Source organism: Camelus bactrianus, chromosome 31 (genome assembly GCF_048773025.1).
Source record: "Camelus bactrianus isolate YW-2024 breed Bactrian camel chromosome 31, ASM4877302v1, whole genome shotgun sequence".
Classification (NCBI taxonomy): Eukaryota; Metazoa; Chordata; class Mammalia; order Artiodactyla; family Camelidae; genus Camelus; species Camelus bactrianus.
In genome coordinates, this window is record NC_133569.1 from 17,075,569 (window position 1) to 17,095,317 (window position 19,749).

The following is a 19,749-nucleotide window of genomic DNA, read 5'->3' on the forward strand; positions in this document are numbered from 1 at the left end:
AGTGACTGGAATATAGTAAATGCCCAAGAAATGTTAGAATTTATTAGTACTATTAGGCCATGAGATGATTTTGCCATAAATAATTGACAGAACAGGGCAGAAAGCTAAATTCTCAACTGAAAAATGAAATGTGAGCTAGAACCAGTTGTATCTGATAAATTCATCAAAGACATCTGCTCCCCCAGAACAAGACTACCCTTATAGATGAACTTACTTATTTAGGTCAATGTCTCTCCCCTGTTCGTGGGCTTCAATTAGCTGTTTAATAACATCTCCTATGGTCAGCATCATTAGCTCAGCAGGGCTGAGATCTCCTGGAAAGACAATATTTAACAATGTAAAAAATCATATTATTCAGTACAGACTTTTGTACTTATTAGCAATTTTCCTTCCAAAATCATTTCAATCATGCCAAATGAGTAGCTCAAGTTCATGAGACACTAAAACTTTGTTTACAATTTGATCATATATTTTGTATCTTTAACTTAAAGGAAACCTGCCTACACCTATATACGGGAAAAGCTCACTTTAGAAGCACAGACACCATGAGAATGATACAGGAAAGAGTAGAGACAAGCATGAGGAAAAAGAACCCTATCACACAGGAAAGGACCCAAGTAGTTAAAATAGCTTCCCTTTATCTCCAGATTCATAATGACATTTAGATGCATTATTTCATGATTCTCAGAACAGAGTGAGGTAGATGGAACAGGAATATTTGCCTGTCTCATTAAAATGCCACCAGGGGTGCAGCTGAAACCAAAATCCAGGTATCCGCAGAACAGAATTACAAAGCAACATAATGCTATTTTGAAATAAAAAGATGTGGGTCTATACTTGCCTACAGATCTTAATGCACCTCTGAGATATAGTCTGTCCACCATCCCAACCTTCTCCTGGCAACTGAGGCCTCCCTCCTCATCTACAAGCCAACAGCAGAAGCTGATGTGTTCCTACACGACCCCTCCCCCGCCTCCCCAGTTAAGGCTGACTGGTTCAAGGATGGGTATCTATCCAAGTCAGGCCAATCTGAGCTCTTTTTCTCAAGGCAAAAAACACCAGTCCCTCTCCAGTGATAGAAGCTGTGAGATTTCAACTTGGGAGTGCTCACGAGCATGCCTCCTGCCTGGAGAGAAAGCAGGTGTGCAGATAATGAAGGCAACAGAGACTAGCACGGATGAGAAACCTGGCGCCGACAGAGCCCTTCATTACTTCATCTCGTTCGAAACCTCACAACAATACAGCCAGGTGGGTATTGTTATACCACTTTACAGACGTGAGAAATTAAGGCAAGGTAAGACACCACAGTAAGTGGTATAGTTAAGACTCAAAATCAGGTCTTTTCTCCGCAAGTCACATGCTTTTCTTCACTGTACCAAGCCGCCTCTAACTCAATGAGGCAAAGCTAACACATATAAAACAATCTGAAAGAAAAAGAAGTTTATCTATAATCAAGGGCTAAATGTTTTCTAAACCGTGTAACTCAGCACTTTGGAGTTCTACAAAGGCACCCGAGGGGGGCCGTGGAGCGGAGGGAGGGTTGGCGGCAGTGGGAGGGAGCTGGGAGCGGGAAAGGAAGGTCAGGGAGGGCCTTTTTCTCCATTTCAACCAAAGCAGCTGGGCTTTCAACTGTTTATGTATTGAGGGTCTGCGTAAGAATTATTTGGAGGGCAAAAGGGGATTCAGGTGATAAAAATACAGGCAAACCTCAGAGATACTGCAGATTCGGTTCTAGACCACCACAATAAAGCGAATACAATAAAGCAAGTCACGAATCATTTGGTTTCCCAGTGCATGTGAAAGTTATGTTTACACTGTACTGTAGTCTGTTAAGTGGGCAGCAGCATTATGTCTTAAAGAATACTTTAAGACCAAGACCACTGTAAGAATCAACTGAAATATTATATCTATGAAAGCCAAAGTATTATCTGAATATTAGTTCTTGATGAAGGTGGATGAGGAGCATGGTGGCTGGAATGATGACGGCTATTTAAAGAGGCAATTTCTAAATAAGAACTAACAGGGCTTGGTGATAAAGTTAAAAGTGTAAAAGCTGTCTGGCCTGACACCCCCAGGAGGAGCAAGTTAGTGAGATGACTTATCTGGGGCATGTAGAATTTGATGCTACAAGGCAACTGAAGGTAATTTTTAACACTTGGAATTGTTGTTTCAAGAAATTGCAGGTGATGCCAAGAGGAATAGTGATTAAGGACAGATTTATTTATCTTTAAAAAATTTTTTTTGTTTGGGGGTTCATAGAGACAGCCTGACCAACCAGTTTCACTTTCTAAGTAAAATTTTGGGCGAGGAAAGTTACTTAACTCTTTGACTCTCAGCTTCTTCATTTGTGAAATGGATATGATATTGGCCTAATAATTATTAGCAAAGGCTCGACAAATGATAGCTATGGTTATCATAACCATCATTATTAATTATTAGGCCAACTGCTCAAATGAGTGTACAGAGATAATACTATAATCTGTGAGAAAATACTTGAAATTTGACTCCAACCTGTTGAAAAACTAAAGATGGAATTTTTCAATGCTAACTCAGGAGGTAATACAAATGTGAATAACTGCATAACTGCCACACAGAACCCAAGAATAATTCAGTGGTTTTTTTTTTCTTTTTTTAAACGTAGAGCTTAAAAAAAAAAAAAAAACCTCAAAAAAACAAGCGAAATGTGCCGTAAAACAAATGTTAGCAAATTAGGAGTCCCAGAACGCGTTAGATCTACCGACCACGTTAACTTCTTGGAGGGCATACCTTGGAATAAAGCTTTTCTTATCATTTACGCAAAAGACACCAAGTGACTGCCAAAAACGGAAGGTAAGGATAGGTTGGCTTAAAAAGTACAAAAGGTTAAACGAGAAAGCAGGGGTCTGGGGCAGACAGGTGGTGGGGCCACTGGTCAGGTCAGGTAGCGGATTCCCGAGGGAATAACTGGCTCTAGCGCCTGCCGGCCCGGGCTCGCCCCTTTCCCACCTTCCCACATCCTCCCTCCCCTTCGCACCTTTCCGCTTCTGCCTCATTTCTCCGATGTCGTAGCAGCCGCCACCCCAGGTACTGGATCTACTAACTCGGACCTCGGGGTAAATTAACAGCCATAAAGCAACCCTGTCCTGTCGTAAAACGACGGTCAACGTACCGTAAAGTTGTTCCCAGAAAACAGCGCGCGCAAAGGTCCGCCCCGCCTCCCGGCGGCGGTTCGCGGAGCCGGCGGGAGGCGGGGAAACGCTGCGGCTGGGGTCCTGCGGCTGGGTCTCAGGCTTGTAGGATGCTAGCGTCTTAACGCCATCGCCGCTTGCAACTTAGAAAGCTGAATCTGGGCAGTACAGCCACCGACAAGGCTTATGGATAGAGGCTGCGCCAGGAAGCCTAAATAAGAGGGTGGATATGGGTGGTCTCTAAATAAAGGTTGAAGAGCCCAGTGTGCAGCACCTTGGGTGGCTGGGCCTAACGTGAGTGGGAGGTCGCGTGAGGGCCTGCCCGCCAGTGTGGTGGAAATTAAGCTCAGAGCTGGGAAGAGACCGCGCAGAAATCAAGTAACAATCTTGTTACCGAGTCCAAACTCATTGTGCTCACCGCAGGACAGGCCAATAAATCAGGAGAGGAGGTGTTGGGGCAAGGAATAACGACTTTATTTGGAAAGCCGGCAGATCAAGAAGGTGGCGGACTAATGTCTTAGAGAACCATTTTACTCGTCAGAAATCAGGCTCCTATTATACTAAAAAAAAGGGGGGGCGGTGTGGTTGGTTGGTGCAAATTTCTTGGTGTGGGAATTCTTTGTTCTTGTAGCTGTCCACATGGTCAGGTCACGGTGTCCCTGTTAAACCTCTGACAAAGTAAATGTTACTTTCTTTTCTGCAACTTGTTATCTTTATGTAAGTGCAAAAGTGTTAATATCCTTAAAGGTCAGAGTCTTGAGAGTAGGCTCTCCTGTATATTTAAGGTTAACGGCAACATTCTTTTACAAAAGGTGTAGAGCTAGCAAGACGAAGCCTGGAAAATAGGACACAGGGTTATAGCAAAAGAAACAGATCTAATATGGAGTGAGATTTGTTCTTTTCTGTTACGATCTGAGATCCAGGCTTTGACCCCAGTTGATCACCCTGGGCTCAGAAGAATGGCATGCATCAATAACCATAGTGAAAAGTCCAGAGGTGTCTCCAGAAAAGCACACACACGCATAAAGTTTTGTAGAGTCTGGAGGCAAGACTTGGGATCATGTTTTCTTGAAGCCTGTGCATGATCTCCTTTGTTACTGGACCAGAAATTAAGAACACTTCTCATTAATAAAGACAGGAATATGTGCTGTTTCCGGTTCCTTACTTCCCACTAGAATTGAGCTAATTCCGGGTCTGCCCCAGTTTCGGGACACTGAAACTGTCCTGGTCAACTTTTGTGACTTCCCATCGGGACAAATTCAGTAATGTTTATGTTCTTACTGTCATCCTAGTACCAAGTGACAGTCTAGAGTCTTTTATGCTAGGACCCTCCACACTCTTGGTTTTTCTTCTGCTTTTTCTCAGTCTGCTTGGTGGACTTCTCTTGTGCCTCACATCAAAATATTGGTGTACCACAGAGGTCACTCCTCAGCCTTGTTTCCCCCAAGGTGACCACCAGAGTACCAAAGCTTTAAATATCATCTGTCCCCATTTTTATAGTTCAGCCCCAACTTCTTGCCTATTTGACGTCTTGTTAGATCTGTGTATCAAATATGTATCTGAAACATAACATGGCCAAAAAGAAATTCTGCTTTTACTCCAAATCTGCTCTTTCCCCCAATCTTCCTTATCTGAAGACACCTTCATCTAACTCATCACTCTTACCTCACAGAAGAGAAAGAGATGAGTAGTAGAGTTGTACATTTTAAATTATAACTGAGAAGGTGACATTTGAGCTAATATTTGATATGCAGAGATCTGGGGGAAGAGTATTTCCAGTAGAGGGAACACTTAGTGCAAAGGTCCTAGGGTTAGAGAATGCCTGGTGTTTTCAAGCAAAGTAAGGAGGCTGCTGTCAGTGGAGCAGTGAGTAAGGGGGAAGTGTAACAGAGGTCAGAGAAGGGATAGAGTGAGGTCGGGTGGCGGACAGTGAAGCTCATACACAACCTTGTAGGCCAGTGTAAAGGCTTTGACTTTTACTCTATGTCCCATGGGGAGCCATTGGCAAGTTTTTAGCAGAGATATAATCTGATTTATAATTTTAAAGTACCTCGATTTGCTGTGTTGAGAGTGGACTGTAGGGAGGAAGGGTAGAAGCAGGGAGATCCGTTAGGTGGCTATTAGCAGACCTATGCCAGAGATTCCCAAACTTTTACGCACAAAGAGTAGTCAACCTCCCCGTGCCCAGGGCACATCCCATACCAATTAAATCAAAATATCAAGGGGTGGCAACCAGGCATTAGTATTTTTTAAGATCCTTGGATGATTCCAATGTGCTGCAAAGTCTGGGAACCACTGAATGAGGCCAGAGATGGTTATGACTTGAGTCACGGTAGTAAGCAGCGGAGGCGGTGAGAAGTGCTCAGAGTCTGAATATGTTTTGAAGATTTCACCCAGACTTCCCGACAGCCAGATGTGGGATGTGACAGACAGCATCGACATCAAGGATCACACTAAAGCTCTTGGACTGAGGGGCTGGTCACCATGTAGTTGCCGTGAGCTGAAATGGAGAAGACTGAAGGTGGAATGGGATATTGGGGGGAGAGTCAGAGGGGTACCAATTTGGACACGTTTTGTTTGGGATGCTAAGTGAGCATTAAGACACAAAAAAGTTTGGGGCTGGAGACGCCAAAAGAGAGTTATGGGCATAAAGGTGATATTTAAAGCTATGAAACAGGGTGAATGTGGAAAAGAAAGAGAGGAGATCAAAGACTAAACTCTGGGGCATCCTATTAGCAGGTTGGGGAAAGAGGAGTAACTAGGGAAGGAGGCTGAAGTGGTGTCTCTAAGGAGGTGGGAAAAAAACAAGGCGAGTGTGGTTACTTGGAAGCCAGGCGAAGAAAATGTGTTAAGGAGGAGGGAGTGATCACGTGTACTGATGGGTCAGGAATCAGGAAGGTTGAAAATTGACTAGGGTCACTGGGGACTTTAACAAGAACAGTTTCATAGAATGGTAGACAAGACTGGAGTGGGTTTATGATAGATTGAGAGCAGAGAGATTTGAGACAGGGAGTGTAGACTCAACTCTTTTGAGGGGTTTTGCCCTAAAAAAGTACAGAGAAATGGGGCAGTTGCTGGCTGGGAAACTAGGGTCAAAGGGAGTGTTTGTTAAAATGGAACAAATAACAGCAAGTTTGTATGCCATCAGGAATCATCCAGTGGGGAGTGAAAATTTGATGAGTAAACAGGGAAGTACTATGCTTCGTCCTGCAGTTGGAGAGACGGGTGGGATCTGCTGCACAGAGAAGGGATTAGGGTTTGACGGGCGCAAGGGTACTTCATCTGTTAACAGGCTGGCAGGCGGAGCTGGTGAGTGCAGATCCTGACAGGTGGCTGGGCGTGATGGTGGGACTCTGGAAGTTCTCTTTCAATTGCTTCAATGTTTCCAGCAAGTTCCAGAAAATTCAGCCTGGTAGGTTGCCCAGACTTCTAACAGACTTAGCATTCAAGGGTCCAATAGGAGATGTCAGGACCACTGTAAAGAACCCAGGCAGCTTTAAACATGATCAAAATTAATTTTAGTCATTAGGTACTTTAGTAGTACCTGTGATTTAAGAATACAGTTAACTGTTGGCGGGGAGGGTATAGCTTAAGTGGTTGAGCGCATGCTTAGCATGTACGAGGTCTTGGGTTCAATCCCCAGCACCTCCTCTAAAACAGAAATAAACCTAATTACCTCCCCTCGAAAACAAACAAACAAAAAATACAGTTAACTGTTGAAGAAGAGAAACAGCCGGTAGAGGGAGTGCTAAGCACACATGAGGTGAATACGGACATAAGGGCTTATCTTGCTCAGAGATAAGCAGCAGATCCAACACTAATGACGGTATTCACGTTGGTTTTGAACTTTTTATGGGTATTTCTATGTTTTTTTTATGGACGAGGCACATCATCTTGTCCAAAGTTCAAAAGCAGTTTTTGAGACAACAGTCTAAATATTTATCTTCAATGCTTGTTGACTTTTGTGTTTTCTGAATCCCCAGTTGGGCTGAACACATACCTGGAGTTACTGAGGGTTATCCTGGAAATGACTGAGTCTGTCTTTGAAAGTCAAACAGTACCTGAAGCTGAAGGTTAAAAAAACATCCCCCCCCCCCATACTTGATGTGACTGTAAGGGTTGCCAGATACAGCAATGTGGACTAGGTTCTGCTTTCTTCTCCTGGATAGTATTTTAAAAGTATTTGGTTTTTGTTGTTGTTGTTGTTGTTGTTTAATATAGAAGTAAAATTTAAGCTCCAAAAAGAGTTATTTAAAACTGAATGACATTCATTTCTACAATCAACTGATACAATGTTGTTCACTTTTTGGTGAATTTCAAGATTTTGTATCAAGAATCAGTTTATCTTCACCCTCTTATATCGACCATCTCTCCCAGTTGTCTTGTATTTAGGGGTGGGGGAACCAGTACTTTGTCCCTCTTAGGAATGGGGCATTTTTCCTGCCTGCTCGTGTAAGTCAGATTTATCTGAATAACTCTCATCCTCAAAGAAAGGATGCCGCAATCTTTTGGGAAAGGAAAAATGACGAATCTGGCTGTTCATAGGGATAGGACAGAGAAGAATATATGATCCCCAATTCACATACAATTTAAATTTAAATGACAGGGGCAAATAGCACCAATCAACCTCTGAGGGAGGAGATTGTCATAAATAGCCCTCCGATGGCAAATTAGTTTCACTTCTGCTCGTGTTAATGTGGCTTTGTGACTGTGGCCACAAAGGGCTACATACCCCAGCTGGTTTCACATTTCTGTACCAAGGCAGAGAAACTGCTGCTGTCTCCTCTGTGGCACCCTGGAGCTGAAGCTGAAAAAGTGACATCTGGTAAGTTGTTTCTCTGATGCAATTTATGCCGTAACTTATGTTTGATTTAAAAAAAAAAAAACAGCATTAGATTTACAGAAAAATGAAGATAGTAGAGTGTCCCCATATAACCCACAGCCAGTTTCCTTGCTCATCTTACACCAGCATGATACATTTATCATAATTAATGAACCAACATTTATAACATTATTATTAACTAAAGGCTGTACCTTTATCAGATTTTCTTAGTTGTTACCTAATGCCCTTTTTCTGTTTTAGGACCCTGTCCAGGACACCATATTACATTAAGTTGTCATGTCTCCTTAGGCATCTCTTGGTTGTGACCTTGTTTTTGATGACCTTGACAGTTCTGAAGAGTCCTGGCCAGGTTTGAGGAGTCCTGATCAGATATCCTGAAAGACTCACTTCTATGGAGATTTGGCTGTGTTTCTCACGGTTAGACTGGAGTTATGGGCTTAGGGAGGAAGATGACAGAGTTCAGATGTCTTTCTCATCCCATCATATCGAGGGACACGTCATCCACATGATTTATGACTGTTGATGTTGACCTCGATCATCTGGCTGAGGGATTGTTTGTCAAGTCTTCTGACTATGAAGTTACTCCTTCCTCCTCCTTCCCGTCCTGTCCCTTTTGGAAGGAAGTCACTCCGTAAAGCCCATACTGAAGGAGTTGGGGATTAAGTTCCCTTTCCTGGAGGGTAAAGCATGTACCAAAGTCATTTGGAATTTTTCTGTGTGGGAGATTTGTTTCTTCTCCTCTTGATTTGCCTGAAGTAAATTATTTCTTGAGGGAAAGTGAATTTTACTTTCTTGTTTATTTAAGTGAACTTGAAGGTTATGTAAAGGCTGATGAACTAGATAGAAATCTGGAGAACCAGGGTTTAGTTTGAATCTTACTGAACAGTGTGATCTTAGGCAAGGTGCTGAGCATTCCTCCCCAAGCAAAACATATATTCCAGGCATCACTGAGGGTAGAATTAATGTCATTTTGTGCCTCATTAACTTTGGCAAGCTTCGGGGAGCAACATGAGAGGACTCAGGTTCATTTCCTTAGAATCTGATAAAGTACGTTATGAAAATCTCTGTTGATTCATGCAGTGCCTCCTCTGCTCTGCCCACCACTGATGGCTGCACGTCTCATGTTGCTCATGTTAGCTGATGCGTTAGTGCTGAAAACATAACTCTTGTCCTCTGGGGGTTTGAAGGCCCTTGTTTCACTTTTGCTTCAAGGCTAATGTGTTTAAATTGTTCCTCTGGAACGCTGAAAGCAGTGCAATGTCCAATAAAGTCGTTAGGAAACCACTTTTTTTTTTTTTCCTGCCAACACCAAAGGTGCTTAAAACTTAAAAAGAAAGGAGATGAATCCTAAACGTTATCCACATTCCGTGATGTAATTAAGAGTCTCCTCCTGGCCTCACTTCATTCTTCAGTTACCTCCTTGTGGGAGGGGACGGACTCTACCAAGGGGAGGGGACCCCTCCAGGTGATTGGTCAAGGGGCACAAGAGTGGGAGTCAGTTTATCAGTTAAGGGGGCATCTGTTCCCTCCGAAATAAATAGACTTGGCCCAGGTCAATATTAGTACTGATTTCTTTTTAACTGTCTTCACCAGATATTCTGAAAGTCAGTGACGTTTGTACAGATGAGTGTCTGTAGACCAACTTTGCATGCAGGAACGATGGCGTTTAGTCCCCGCAATGAACTCCAGCCCGAAGTGTTTTTACATTCAGGTTTTCTATGTGAATGAACTGAGGCTCAGGGAGGTTAGGGGGTGTGTTCAGTGTTACATCGCAGTACTGGAGCAGGATCCCCAAATCCAGGCATTCTGACTCCAAATCCTGAGTAATTTCCTCTGCACCGTTTGCAGTCTGGAACGTCGGCCCTCGGTGGGCAGACGCCTCGCCCGCGTTATTCCCAGCTGTGTCTCCGGCACCCAGAATGGTGCCGGGGACACAGCGGATACTCAACAAATATTTGTTTAATGAATGAATGAATATAATTCCTGCCATTTTTAATCCTACCATCTAAGACACATTTGAAAGATACACTTCCTCATTCAACACGTATTTTGTTCAGTTTACTTAGCACTGAGCACTTCCCACATTGATTAAAAGTAGGAACTAAACCGATGTTAATGATCAAAATGTCTCTTAAAGGAACTGTGCTAATTGCAGCGTTTTTTTCCCTATTGGTGTTGCCTTGGTGTGGGGGGTCAGTAGGGGACAGAAATGAAAGGAAAACAAGAATAGTGTTGGGAGAGGCTAATGACACGAGGCAAGGGAGAGCTGGATGACTAAAGGAGAAGAGGCCCGGACGTTTGTAATTCTCCATAAACACATTCGATTCTGCATCTGATGCGAACTAAGTGCGGTGAACAGGTTCTCCTCAGTCTCTCTCCGCGCCCACCACCGACGCGCGCATGCTCGCACACAGGCACTCCCCCACTCCCCCACTCCCCCACTCCCCCCCCAGCCCCCCACCTACCCCTACGCTCGATCTGGCTTATTTGGCTTCTAAGCGCATTGAAGAATTTTCAGGCGTCAGTTGGAGTCCCTAAGTCCAGTTTTATCAAGTACTCTCCCTCCTGCTCAATGCCCTTCACTCCTCAAATGCCTTGTCATGCTTTGGAGGGAGCCCCTCACTGGCCGGCCCTGTCCCCTCCATTCTCCTACTTTTTTTTTTTTTAACTGAAGTATAGGCAGTTTACAATGTTGTGTCCATTCTACTCTTAAGCTCCAGAGGCTTTGTTTACATTGTACTCATTAGAGGCTGCTTGGTGGAGGGAAGAGAATACTGAACTTGGACTCGCTGTGTGACTTTGGACAAACTCCTTTCCCTCTCTGGGCTTCAGTGTCCATATCTGCGTAAGAAGGAGCTCTAGAACATTCTTTATTTAATTGCACTATGTGAAGCTGTTCTAGTATAGGGATGACCATTGCTTGGTGTCACCTCTGCTAAGTTCTTTTTTTAAAAAAAAAGATGATAAGCAAATCCAAACAGAAGAATGGGAGAGTGAGAGAAGCAAGAAAAACCGTCGAAAGGCAGTTACTTAACAGGAAGCTGGTTCTGTGCAGCCTTCCCACATCTAGCTAAATCTGCAGAGGATCTCATATGAAAGATATTCTTAGCTCAGTGCCCATGAATGTAAACAAGTACTGAAAGCAAACTTAAGCGATAACCACATAGGTGAAGCGACAGTGAAATAAACCACACGGGAAAACCTCGCCTGTGTGAGCAATACATTTGAATGTTTTCAATTGCTTCTCAATAGAAACCAAATTTTCACAAAATACACCATGGTTGCTGCCTCTCTCTGGGGGAAAGCGGGGCTCAACATAATTTGAGGAAGGACTATGGGTCTTTTGCTCCTTAAAGCAAAATGAACCTGAAATTACAGTAATCTCAGTTGTGCTACTTTTGGTTACTCAGTAGTCCTGGTCATTGGGACAGCCTTAGTTTTAACAGCAGGCGACATTGCAAACTAAGAACTTTAATCCTTTTGGCTCTCAACTAAATCAGAGACTATTCGCACCTTAAGGACTAGGTCAGTCTTTCATTTACAGATGGGAAAACTGTGAGATCTGATGACTGGGTGTGAAGTCCTGCAGCTCCTTTGATTTTGGCAAAGCCAGAACTGGAAACTTCCACACCTCATTTCCAGCTTAGCGTCCTTCCCTCCAGATCATTTAGTTCAACTCAAAGACTCTGTACTGAGGGTCTGTACTGACTACCCCCCTAGTAATTGATATATTTGTTTACAGGTCCTCTTTTGTATGTGCTTGGCATTTATTTCATTCTGCCCCCTGAGCCCTTTTGGTAAACGATCCCTTTACATTTTCCAAGATCTTATTTTGTTGGTCAGAGGCTTCCTCTCTGGCAGTGCTTGAACATTGGCAGAAGAAACAAATGAAGCTCAAGTCACCACAACATGACTCAGATAGCTTCCAGTTTCTCCAATTGTGCATTTCGGGGTCACAAATTCCTTGTGTGCTGGGACCGCAGGTGCTGCTACAGTGGGAGGGTCATGGTTTGGTGTCTCCTCTACCTGAAGCTAAACCCAGTCCAACCCTGGGTAATTCCATGCTAACTGCCCTTGCTGGCCACTGTGTGCTGTTAATTTAGTACATGCAGTCCTGTGACCCTGCAGGAAGCCAGAACCCCTGCCCACATTCTAAAATTTGGTCAACATGTCTCTTCCACTCCAAATCCACTTCCTCTCCGATTGGAGGGCCTTAGAATCAGTGTTGGAATGGGGGTCACACTTATCAGTTTCTCAGGTCTTCGGGGCTTCATCCCACTCCTCTCTCTGTTCCTGGAATTTGACTTCTGGAGCACAGGTTGTCCTGGAGGGTGACAGCGGATTTGTCCCTGAGAGGTCTGCACATTTTGTTTTGTTCCCAGTGCCCACTATGATCGAATGCCTGACATTTTGTGTGACTGTGGCTCATGGAGCCGCCGATCTATTTCCAAGGGGGAATTCCTAGCTCCGTATCTAAATTTATTGGCAGGCTTTACCCAATTTTTACTCTGAACTAGGTTTTGATGTGGTTTGGCATTTCCAGCTCAGCGTTTCAAACCAGGGAACTCATGAATTTTCATAACCTTGTTCTCCAAAGAGCACTCCCAGTGCCAGCTTTGCTGGTGAACATTTCAAGCAAAAACGTAGAATCTTCGGGATTTGAGGAAGCCTGAAAATTCATCTAGTCTAATGCCATTATTAGGTGGATCTGCCAGTAAAGGTTGAGGCAGAAAAGTCATCACTTTCTAAGGGAGCTTGTTCTACTTTAGACAACGCTGATGACCAGAGAATGTCAAGCAAAAATGCGCTTTCTGGTACCTTCCACCGAGTGGATCTAATTCTCCCCTCTTGGGACCACTGGAAACATGCATTGTCCCTCTTTTAAGTGTAGCTTTAAGGTCATGTATTTGAAGACCCCCATGAAGTCCTCTCCTGTCTTCTGCCTTGGCCTGTGTCTTCCTTTCCTTAAGCTAAACATCCCTAGTTCCAGGGGAGCAGTCCTCACTATGAACGCTGCCCACGTCTGTTTATTCCTACTCTTTAAGCCAGGAGTCTAACCATGTTAGAAACGAATTTGGGTTTTAAACATCCTTTGGTGTAGAATCTCATCCAAAGTTCTCCATCCATTATTTCATTCATTAATTCATTAATTCATTCATTCATCATTATTGTCAGTCATTGCACTTCTGATAGAAGTGCAACATTGAAACAGATGCAACCATGACCCCAAATAGCTCGTGGTTCAGTCAGGAGGGAGAGACACGCAGGGAGCTCAGTCAGCATTGTGGCCCTGGTGTGCTCGGGGCAGCGGTGACACAAGCAGGGAATGACTGCAAATCAAGGCACAGTTGCACAGAAGAAGTGCTAAAACGGGATTGTGAAGAAAGAGTAGGAAGTCACCAGGAAGAAGGAAGGGGGAGGGGAGAAGAGGAGGGGAAGGGCACCCTGCACAAGGAACAGCATGTTCTTTCCTGGATTCCCTGCCTCAAGAGGATCTAGAGATGATCATACTGAGTGAAGTAAATGAGACAGAGAAAGACAAATATCATATGATATCACTTATATGTGGAATCTAAAAAAAAAAAATGATACAAATGAACTTATTTACAAAACAGAAACAGACTCACACACATAGAAAACAAACTTAAAAAAGGAAAGGGGAAGGGGGAGGGATAAATTAGGAGTTCAGGATTAGCAGATACACATTACTATATCTGAAACAGGTAAACAACAAGGACCTACTGTATAGCACAGGGAACTACACTCAGTATCTTATAACAACCTATAATGAAAAAGAATATGAAAAAATATATGTATAACTGAATCACTATTCTGTACACCAGAAACTAAAACAACTTTGTAAATCATACTTCAATTAAAAAAAAAAAAAAGGAGAAGGAATGGAGAGATAAGGAACTCTACCGAAGGTTCAGAACCTTGGACCTCGTAGGGTTCACACCACATTCAGCCAACACCCATCAGGTACATAAAACATTTGTTCGTTGGCATCCACGAGTCAAACTAAGAGTAAGAGGCTGCTTTGACCAATGAGTTGTGATTTTCATTTGGGGTTACTATGTAAATGAGGCACAGACTCTCTCACTAACGGACTGTGGGTCTAGTCGGGGCTGACAGATCAGGCGGGCTTTTGCATATTTCAGAAGGACTGGTGACTCTCTGCTTTTGAATGATGCGGCTGAGGATCCAAATAGCAACATCAGAAATGAGGGTGCTCCCCACTTGTGTTCCTCAGTTTCTCCCCTATGCGTGGAGACGAGAAACTCCAGGATAATGTATCCCACCCAGTCTGTGCGGTGCCCCCTGTTCTGAGCCTGCCCAAGCCCTGTCTGCCCATGGGCGGGAGACAGGTTAGATCTGGTGCTTCTTCTTTGAGAAGTACCTCTCCTTCTCCTTCCCCTGCAGATGCCCCATGAGGTGGAACGGCAGGAAGCCCCTAGGAAGAGTGTCTTCCTGACTGAAGTCGGGGTGGGGTGGTGAGAAGGTCCAGAGGACCCAGTTTTTGCATCTCTCCTTCCCCACCCAGTAGCCCCCAGAGCAACTCCAGGGGACCCTAGGAATATCAAATGTTCCATCCATCTCCAAGATACTCGCTGAGACCTGCTGGGATAAATATCACTGTTTAAGGCTTACCTGGTTGGGGCACCGGCATCTCCCAAAGCAGAGAAGGCGTGTCATTGCACTTTCAAGGTTCTGGTCATGAGAGGTTTATTCTCTTTTCAGAATGAGTTGCCTTAAAGGTCTCAGGTCATATCAGTTGAAGTTTCTATAGCTACAAACATTACTGAAAACCAAGAGTCAAACACTGATGTTAATCATATTGAAATCAACATGTAGTGTACTAACTGTTGTGAGGGATTCAAAAATAAGTTAGAGTGGCCATTACCCTTTAGGAGCTTGGAATCTAGTTGGAGGGACGTAAGCAAAATTACACATTATTTTTGGCTTTTGGCTTGGTATTTACAATTTCTCCTGTCCACTCCTTATACTTCGTATGTATTGTTTCAGGCTGATTCTCCAAGTGGACAAAAGCAGGTGTTTACATAACAGAAAATGGCAGAAACTGAAGATTTTCTGGGTCAGGAACCACATCCAGGTAACATCTCTGCCGTATCCCCTGATGAAGTGAACAGGACTGTTAATCATTACATATCCAAGGGCACCTGGGTTGAGACTGCATTCAGCTGTAGCCATTGTCCCTTGTTCTCTATTCAGAAGCTGCTTTTTTCATGACACGTTTTAATAGTGAATGAATATCAATTGTTTCAATAACTAAAATAGCCTGTGCATACTAGAGTGGGTTGTCTGAGCAGCAATTAAATTTTGCTCCCCTCTCCTTTAAAAGAAGTTTCCAGGAAAACATCTTGGGTTTTCTGAGGGTGGTCTCTCCGTCAGGCCCCTGGAATCATTTCATGTACTTTCCTTAGAAGGAGAGTTGTAGGATGAATGAATCACCCTGGAGTCAGTGAGAGTGGACTCTCTTCCTAGAAGGCTGGGTGTTGGGACCCTGGAGCCAAGGAGGGAAGCTTCCCTCGGATGATGCAGGGCAGTAACCCCGATGTGCAGAAAATGGGGTGTATCACATCCTTTGTGTTTTGAGAATTGAAGAGGAAAACTTTCTTTACTCCTGGGGATGAATTCCTTTAGGGGCAAGGGGAGCGGAGTTTCTGGGTCACTGGGCGGTGTGAACATCTGAGGCATGGCTGGGCATGCACACTGAAAGAGCTGTAACTTTGGGGCTCCCTTGGTTGAGCTCAGCCCGGACACGGCGGCGTGGCGCGCTTTACTCGGAAGACGTGTGGCCGGCTCTGGCCGCCATCTGGATCAACCAAGAGCTTGTATTGGGATCAGCTTTCAAAAGCGACACCTTGTGGCAGCAAGAAGCAATAGCAGCAGAGCCTAAGGTTGACGTCCCCAGACTCTACTCTTTCCTGGCATCAGTCAGTGTAAAATGCTGGACAAGGTTAGGGAGTGTTTGAACAAACACAGGCAAGAAGAAGGGACGTGGCCAGTTCACACCAATTCATTCTGGTTGCAATTTAACACAGATATACTACCCTTAAATGGTTTAAATCCCAGGCGGAATACTTTCTTCTTTCCACATGTTTCTTCATCTTAGAAACTGAAGCAGAAGTTTAAAACCCTGCTGTTTTATCTGACTTCTTAGCATTTGCTTTAGTTGAGAAGTAAGCTTCCCGTCTTTTCTCAGATTAATGGCCAGTCCTTACCAAAGTTGAAATAAAGGCCATGGATGTACAGAATGTACTGAGACCAGTTGTCTGTGTGGCTAAGACACTGTGCAGACATTGTTTACACAAACGGGTTCCTGAATTACAAAGTCAAGATCAAGGCCCTCCATCCTTTTCCTTTCTTTCCATGGACGGGTGTGAAAATACCCTGGAATCCTGAAACGCCTTTTATGACACAGACTGAAGTGTCCTGCATCCGGCCGCTGCCCAGGGGCCCGAGGGGCGTATTTTTTTTCCTTCTCTGCCCATTCCTCCCCAGCTCTAGCCACTGAGGCAGCAGGCACTTGGTGTTTAGTTCTCATCCAGTCCTTCAACGGAGCCAGGATGGATTCTGAGTCGAGCTCCCTCATAAAGTGCAAACATCTGCGTTAGAAGGGCCTGAGTACAAGCTCTGTCAGCTCGCTGTCACCGTGTGCGCCCCAGGTGACAGAGATGCCGTGCTGGCAGACAGCTTACCCTGCACCGCGAGACTCTAGGGGGTGTGAGCGGGCTCCAGAACACGGCGGGTTTGTGACCGAGCTGTCTGGGAGACCCGCATCTAGTGCCCAGGGGTGGAGGCTGGGCCCTCTGCTCCGACTGCCCTCCTGGGTCCCTGAGTGAATCTCCCTCTCTGTGGTTTTTGAGGGCAAATGACCTCCCAAGTTCATGCTCAGTTTGGGGCCTCACGCCCTTATATGAACTCAGAGTGTTGTGACTCTCAGGATCAATGGTCCTTCCAGCTCACCTCGCGGCTGTTTCCTTAGGCCCCTGCAGCCCTGGGGGCACTGGGCTGGGACCACTTCCAACAGCCTTGACTTCAAACACTGCCTACCAGGTGAATCCTGCTACAGAGTGTTTCCTAAAACCCATCCGAACACACCGTTTGGGTTATTACCCTTCTAGGGGATTAGGGGCCCTACCAGCCCTTCACTTCAGAACCAAGGGAAGGGAAACCACTGGAAGGAATACATCTCTGCAGAACCGCAAAGATTTTCTTCCTGGCGACTCCTTTTCTTGCCTCTGTGAGGAAGCAGCTGCTAACGTGTTCCAGTGAGGAAGGGGGAAAATCCCCCTCAATTTTTTTTTTCATTTTTTTAAATGGAGAAACTGGGGAATGAACCCTGCACCTCACACATGCTAAGTATGCACTCTGCCACTGAGCTATACTTTCCCCGCCAGTTTAATCTCTAGAGGACATCCGCTGGTAGGGGACCCTCCAAAACTCTTGTATTGCTTGTATTTTTGTCAGCTATCTCACTTTACAGATGTGGAAACTGAGGCTCAGGGAGAAGAAGGGATTTGCCCTGGTCATGTGACCCGTTCTTTCCTCTGATTCTGCTCCCCATCCATTTCCCAGTTTGAAAAGATCTCCCAGAGGCCTTCCTCTGTCCCACCATGAGCCCTGTGTTTGGGCTTCTCTATACACTGTTGGCATTTGGTGAAGACTGTCCAGCCATTTTGGCTTCTCAGGATTTCCAAACAGGAACTTATCATTTCCTTTCAATGTGTCTTCTGGGAAGACATGTTGGACTTGCATTTTGGAACTAGATGCAAAATCCTGGGACTCAGGGAATTGGGAACCAGACCGGAAATGCCCAACAGGGATGCTACCAAAATGAGCTTACAGGCTTCCAGAGCTGGCAGGGGTCCTCTTAGACTCTTTTGGTTTGTGAATGGATAGAGGTCAGGCAAATACAGTGACCTGTGAACAGAGCACCAACCCCCCTTTGTAGTCGAAGATCCTGCATATAAATGGACCTTCCACAGTTCAGACTCTGCTGTTCAAGGGTCAGTTATATATTCTGCCTCAAGACCAACAGGGACTAGACAAATTATATACAAAATTTATAATTTTATATAACCTCTGTTTATCTCTAGTTGATGATGATTTATTTAAAGAACCAATGAAAAAAAGAAGACGATCAGATAGAGACCAGAGGTTCCGAGCATTTCCCTCCGTGGAACAAAGTGCCCTGAAGGAATGTGAGTGCCAAGCCCCTGGTTTTGCTGTGACTCTGTTCTCTTCGAGACGTGTTAAAATGCTCAGAGGAAGAGAAGTTTAAATTGAGATGCAGGATGGAACATCTTTGAATGATCCTGATCCAAAACACAAGGCCTCCTAGTCTCTGCAGAGAGACGTAGAGTGACAATTTCTCTCTAGGAGTCTTTGGATAGGAGACTTGCTTTAAAAATAATCTCTTCCTGATAGAACCTTGAATATGGTTGATTTGGTCATTAGTGGGTATTTAGATGATGTCCTTGCATTTTTTTCTTTCTATGACCACAGGAGAGAAACCTCTAGAAGGGCTACAGCCCATGGTGAAACACAGGCTGACTGCCGTGACAGGGAGCTTCGGAGCAGGCTGGCTCCTTGGGAGGCCCTGGTTAGCAGCAATGACTCTCTCCCACGAGCCATGATCTCTCGTGTCAGATAACTTGCCCTCCTGTTTCACTGGCTTTTCATTTCATTTCTTTTTTCCCTTCTCTGCAATATTGAGCAGACTCCACCCGTGCAGACCTTGTACTTGGTCCCTACCAGGTACCTCCCAGCTAATCCGTCCCTGTTGCTTCCAGATGAAAGATTGGAGTCCCGGACCAGAAGGGTTCTGAGCAACACGTACCAGAAACTTATTCAGTCTGTGTTCCTGGATGACAGCATTCCTAACGGCGTCAAGTACCTCATGTGAGTCTGGTGTCAGCCACCATCAGGTCTTGCTAGGATGTCTTGCCTCAGGTGGTAGTCGATGCTTTTTCTCTAACAATGAAAGGGAATTTTCAATTAGAGACTAAGCAAAGAAGGCTGGAAAGTTCAGTAGCTCCGGGCCATTGTTATTACTACCCATAGTTGCCATTCACAGAGCTGTCCCTGGTGCTAGGTAATCTGCTAAATACTTTACATGTATCAAATTTCATTTCCTTGTCCCAGGACCCCTATAAAGTAGGAGGTATCACTGTCATCCCCATCACACTGAAATTGAGGCTCAGAGAGGCCAAGACGTGGACCAGCGTCACACTGCTGGTGAGTGAAGGGGCCCGGAGCCCAGCCTAGCCTGTGTGACTCTGAGCCTGTGCCCTTCACTGCTTGGACCCACCAGACCTGAAGGACTTGCGTGGTGTCAAGACTCCACCTCCTGCCCCGTAAGCGCTTAATGCTGGTCCTGATAATACTTCACCACGGCAGAAACTTTACTTCTAAGATCAAGACCATGTCATTTGCATAGAACACAAGCAAGGATGATTTACATGTATAAAGAATTATCATTTCCAAATATTTCTGCATAATCGCATTTTTAAAAACTTTTTTTATTGAGTTATAGTCATTTTACAATGTTGTGTCAAATTCCAGTGTAGAGCACAATTTTTCAGTTATGCATGAACATACATATATTCATTGCCACATTTTTTTCTGTGAGCCACCACAATTATCTTGTATGTTTCCCTGTGCTATACAGTATAATCTTGTTTATCTGTTCTACATATGCCTGTCAGTATC

At 44.5% G+C, this 19,749-nt stretch overlaps 2 protein-coding genes across 7 annotated transcripts in view; one reads left to right on the top strand and one right to left on the bottom strand.

Moving 5' to 3' along the window:
• Positions 1-3,138, bottom strand: part of ELP3 (elongator acetyltransferase complex subunit 3) — an 80,881-nt gene extending 77,743 nt beyond the window's left edge. The window contains exons 1-2 of the mRNA XM_010967810.3: positions 3,014-3,138; positions 215-314 (exon numbers count right to left, since the gene is read on the bottom strand). Coding sequence (XP_010966112.1) covers positions 215-314; positions 3,014-3,032 — 119 coding nt within the window. The 5' untranslated portion in view covers positions 3,033-3,138. The remainder of the gene's footprint in view (positions 1-214; positions 315-3,013) is intronic.
• A 3,218-nt stretch (positions 3,139-6,356) lies between these two features.
• The window catches only part of NUGGC (nuclear GTPase, germinal center associated), a 43,705-nt gene continuing 30,312 nt past the window's right edge, over positions 6,357-19,749 (top strand). For 2 of the 6 annotated variants that reach the window (XM_045504903.2, XM_010967809.3), the window contains exons 1-4: positions 7,302-7,992; positions 15,037-15,124; positions 18,135-18,239; positions 18,831-18,939. In XM_045504903.2, coding sequence (XP_045360859.2) covers positions 15,082-15,124; positions 18,135-18,239; positions 18,831-18,939 — 257 coding nt within the window. In that variant the 5' untranslated portion in view covers positions 7,302-7,992; positions 15,037-15,081. Of the gene's footprint in view, positions 6,477-6,499; positions 6,580-7,297; positions 7,993-15,036; positions 15,125-18,134; positions 18,240-18,830; positions 18,940-19,254; positions 19,276-19,749 lie in introns of those variants that run through there. The other 4 variants (XM_045504905.2, XM_045504906.2, XR_006719267.2 and 1 more) reach the window with 4 other exon arrangements.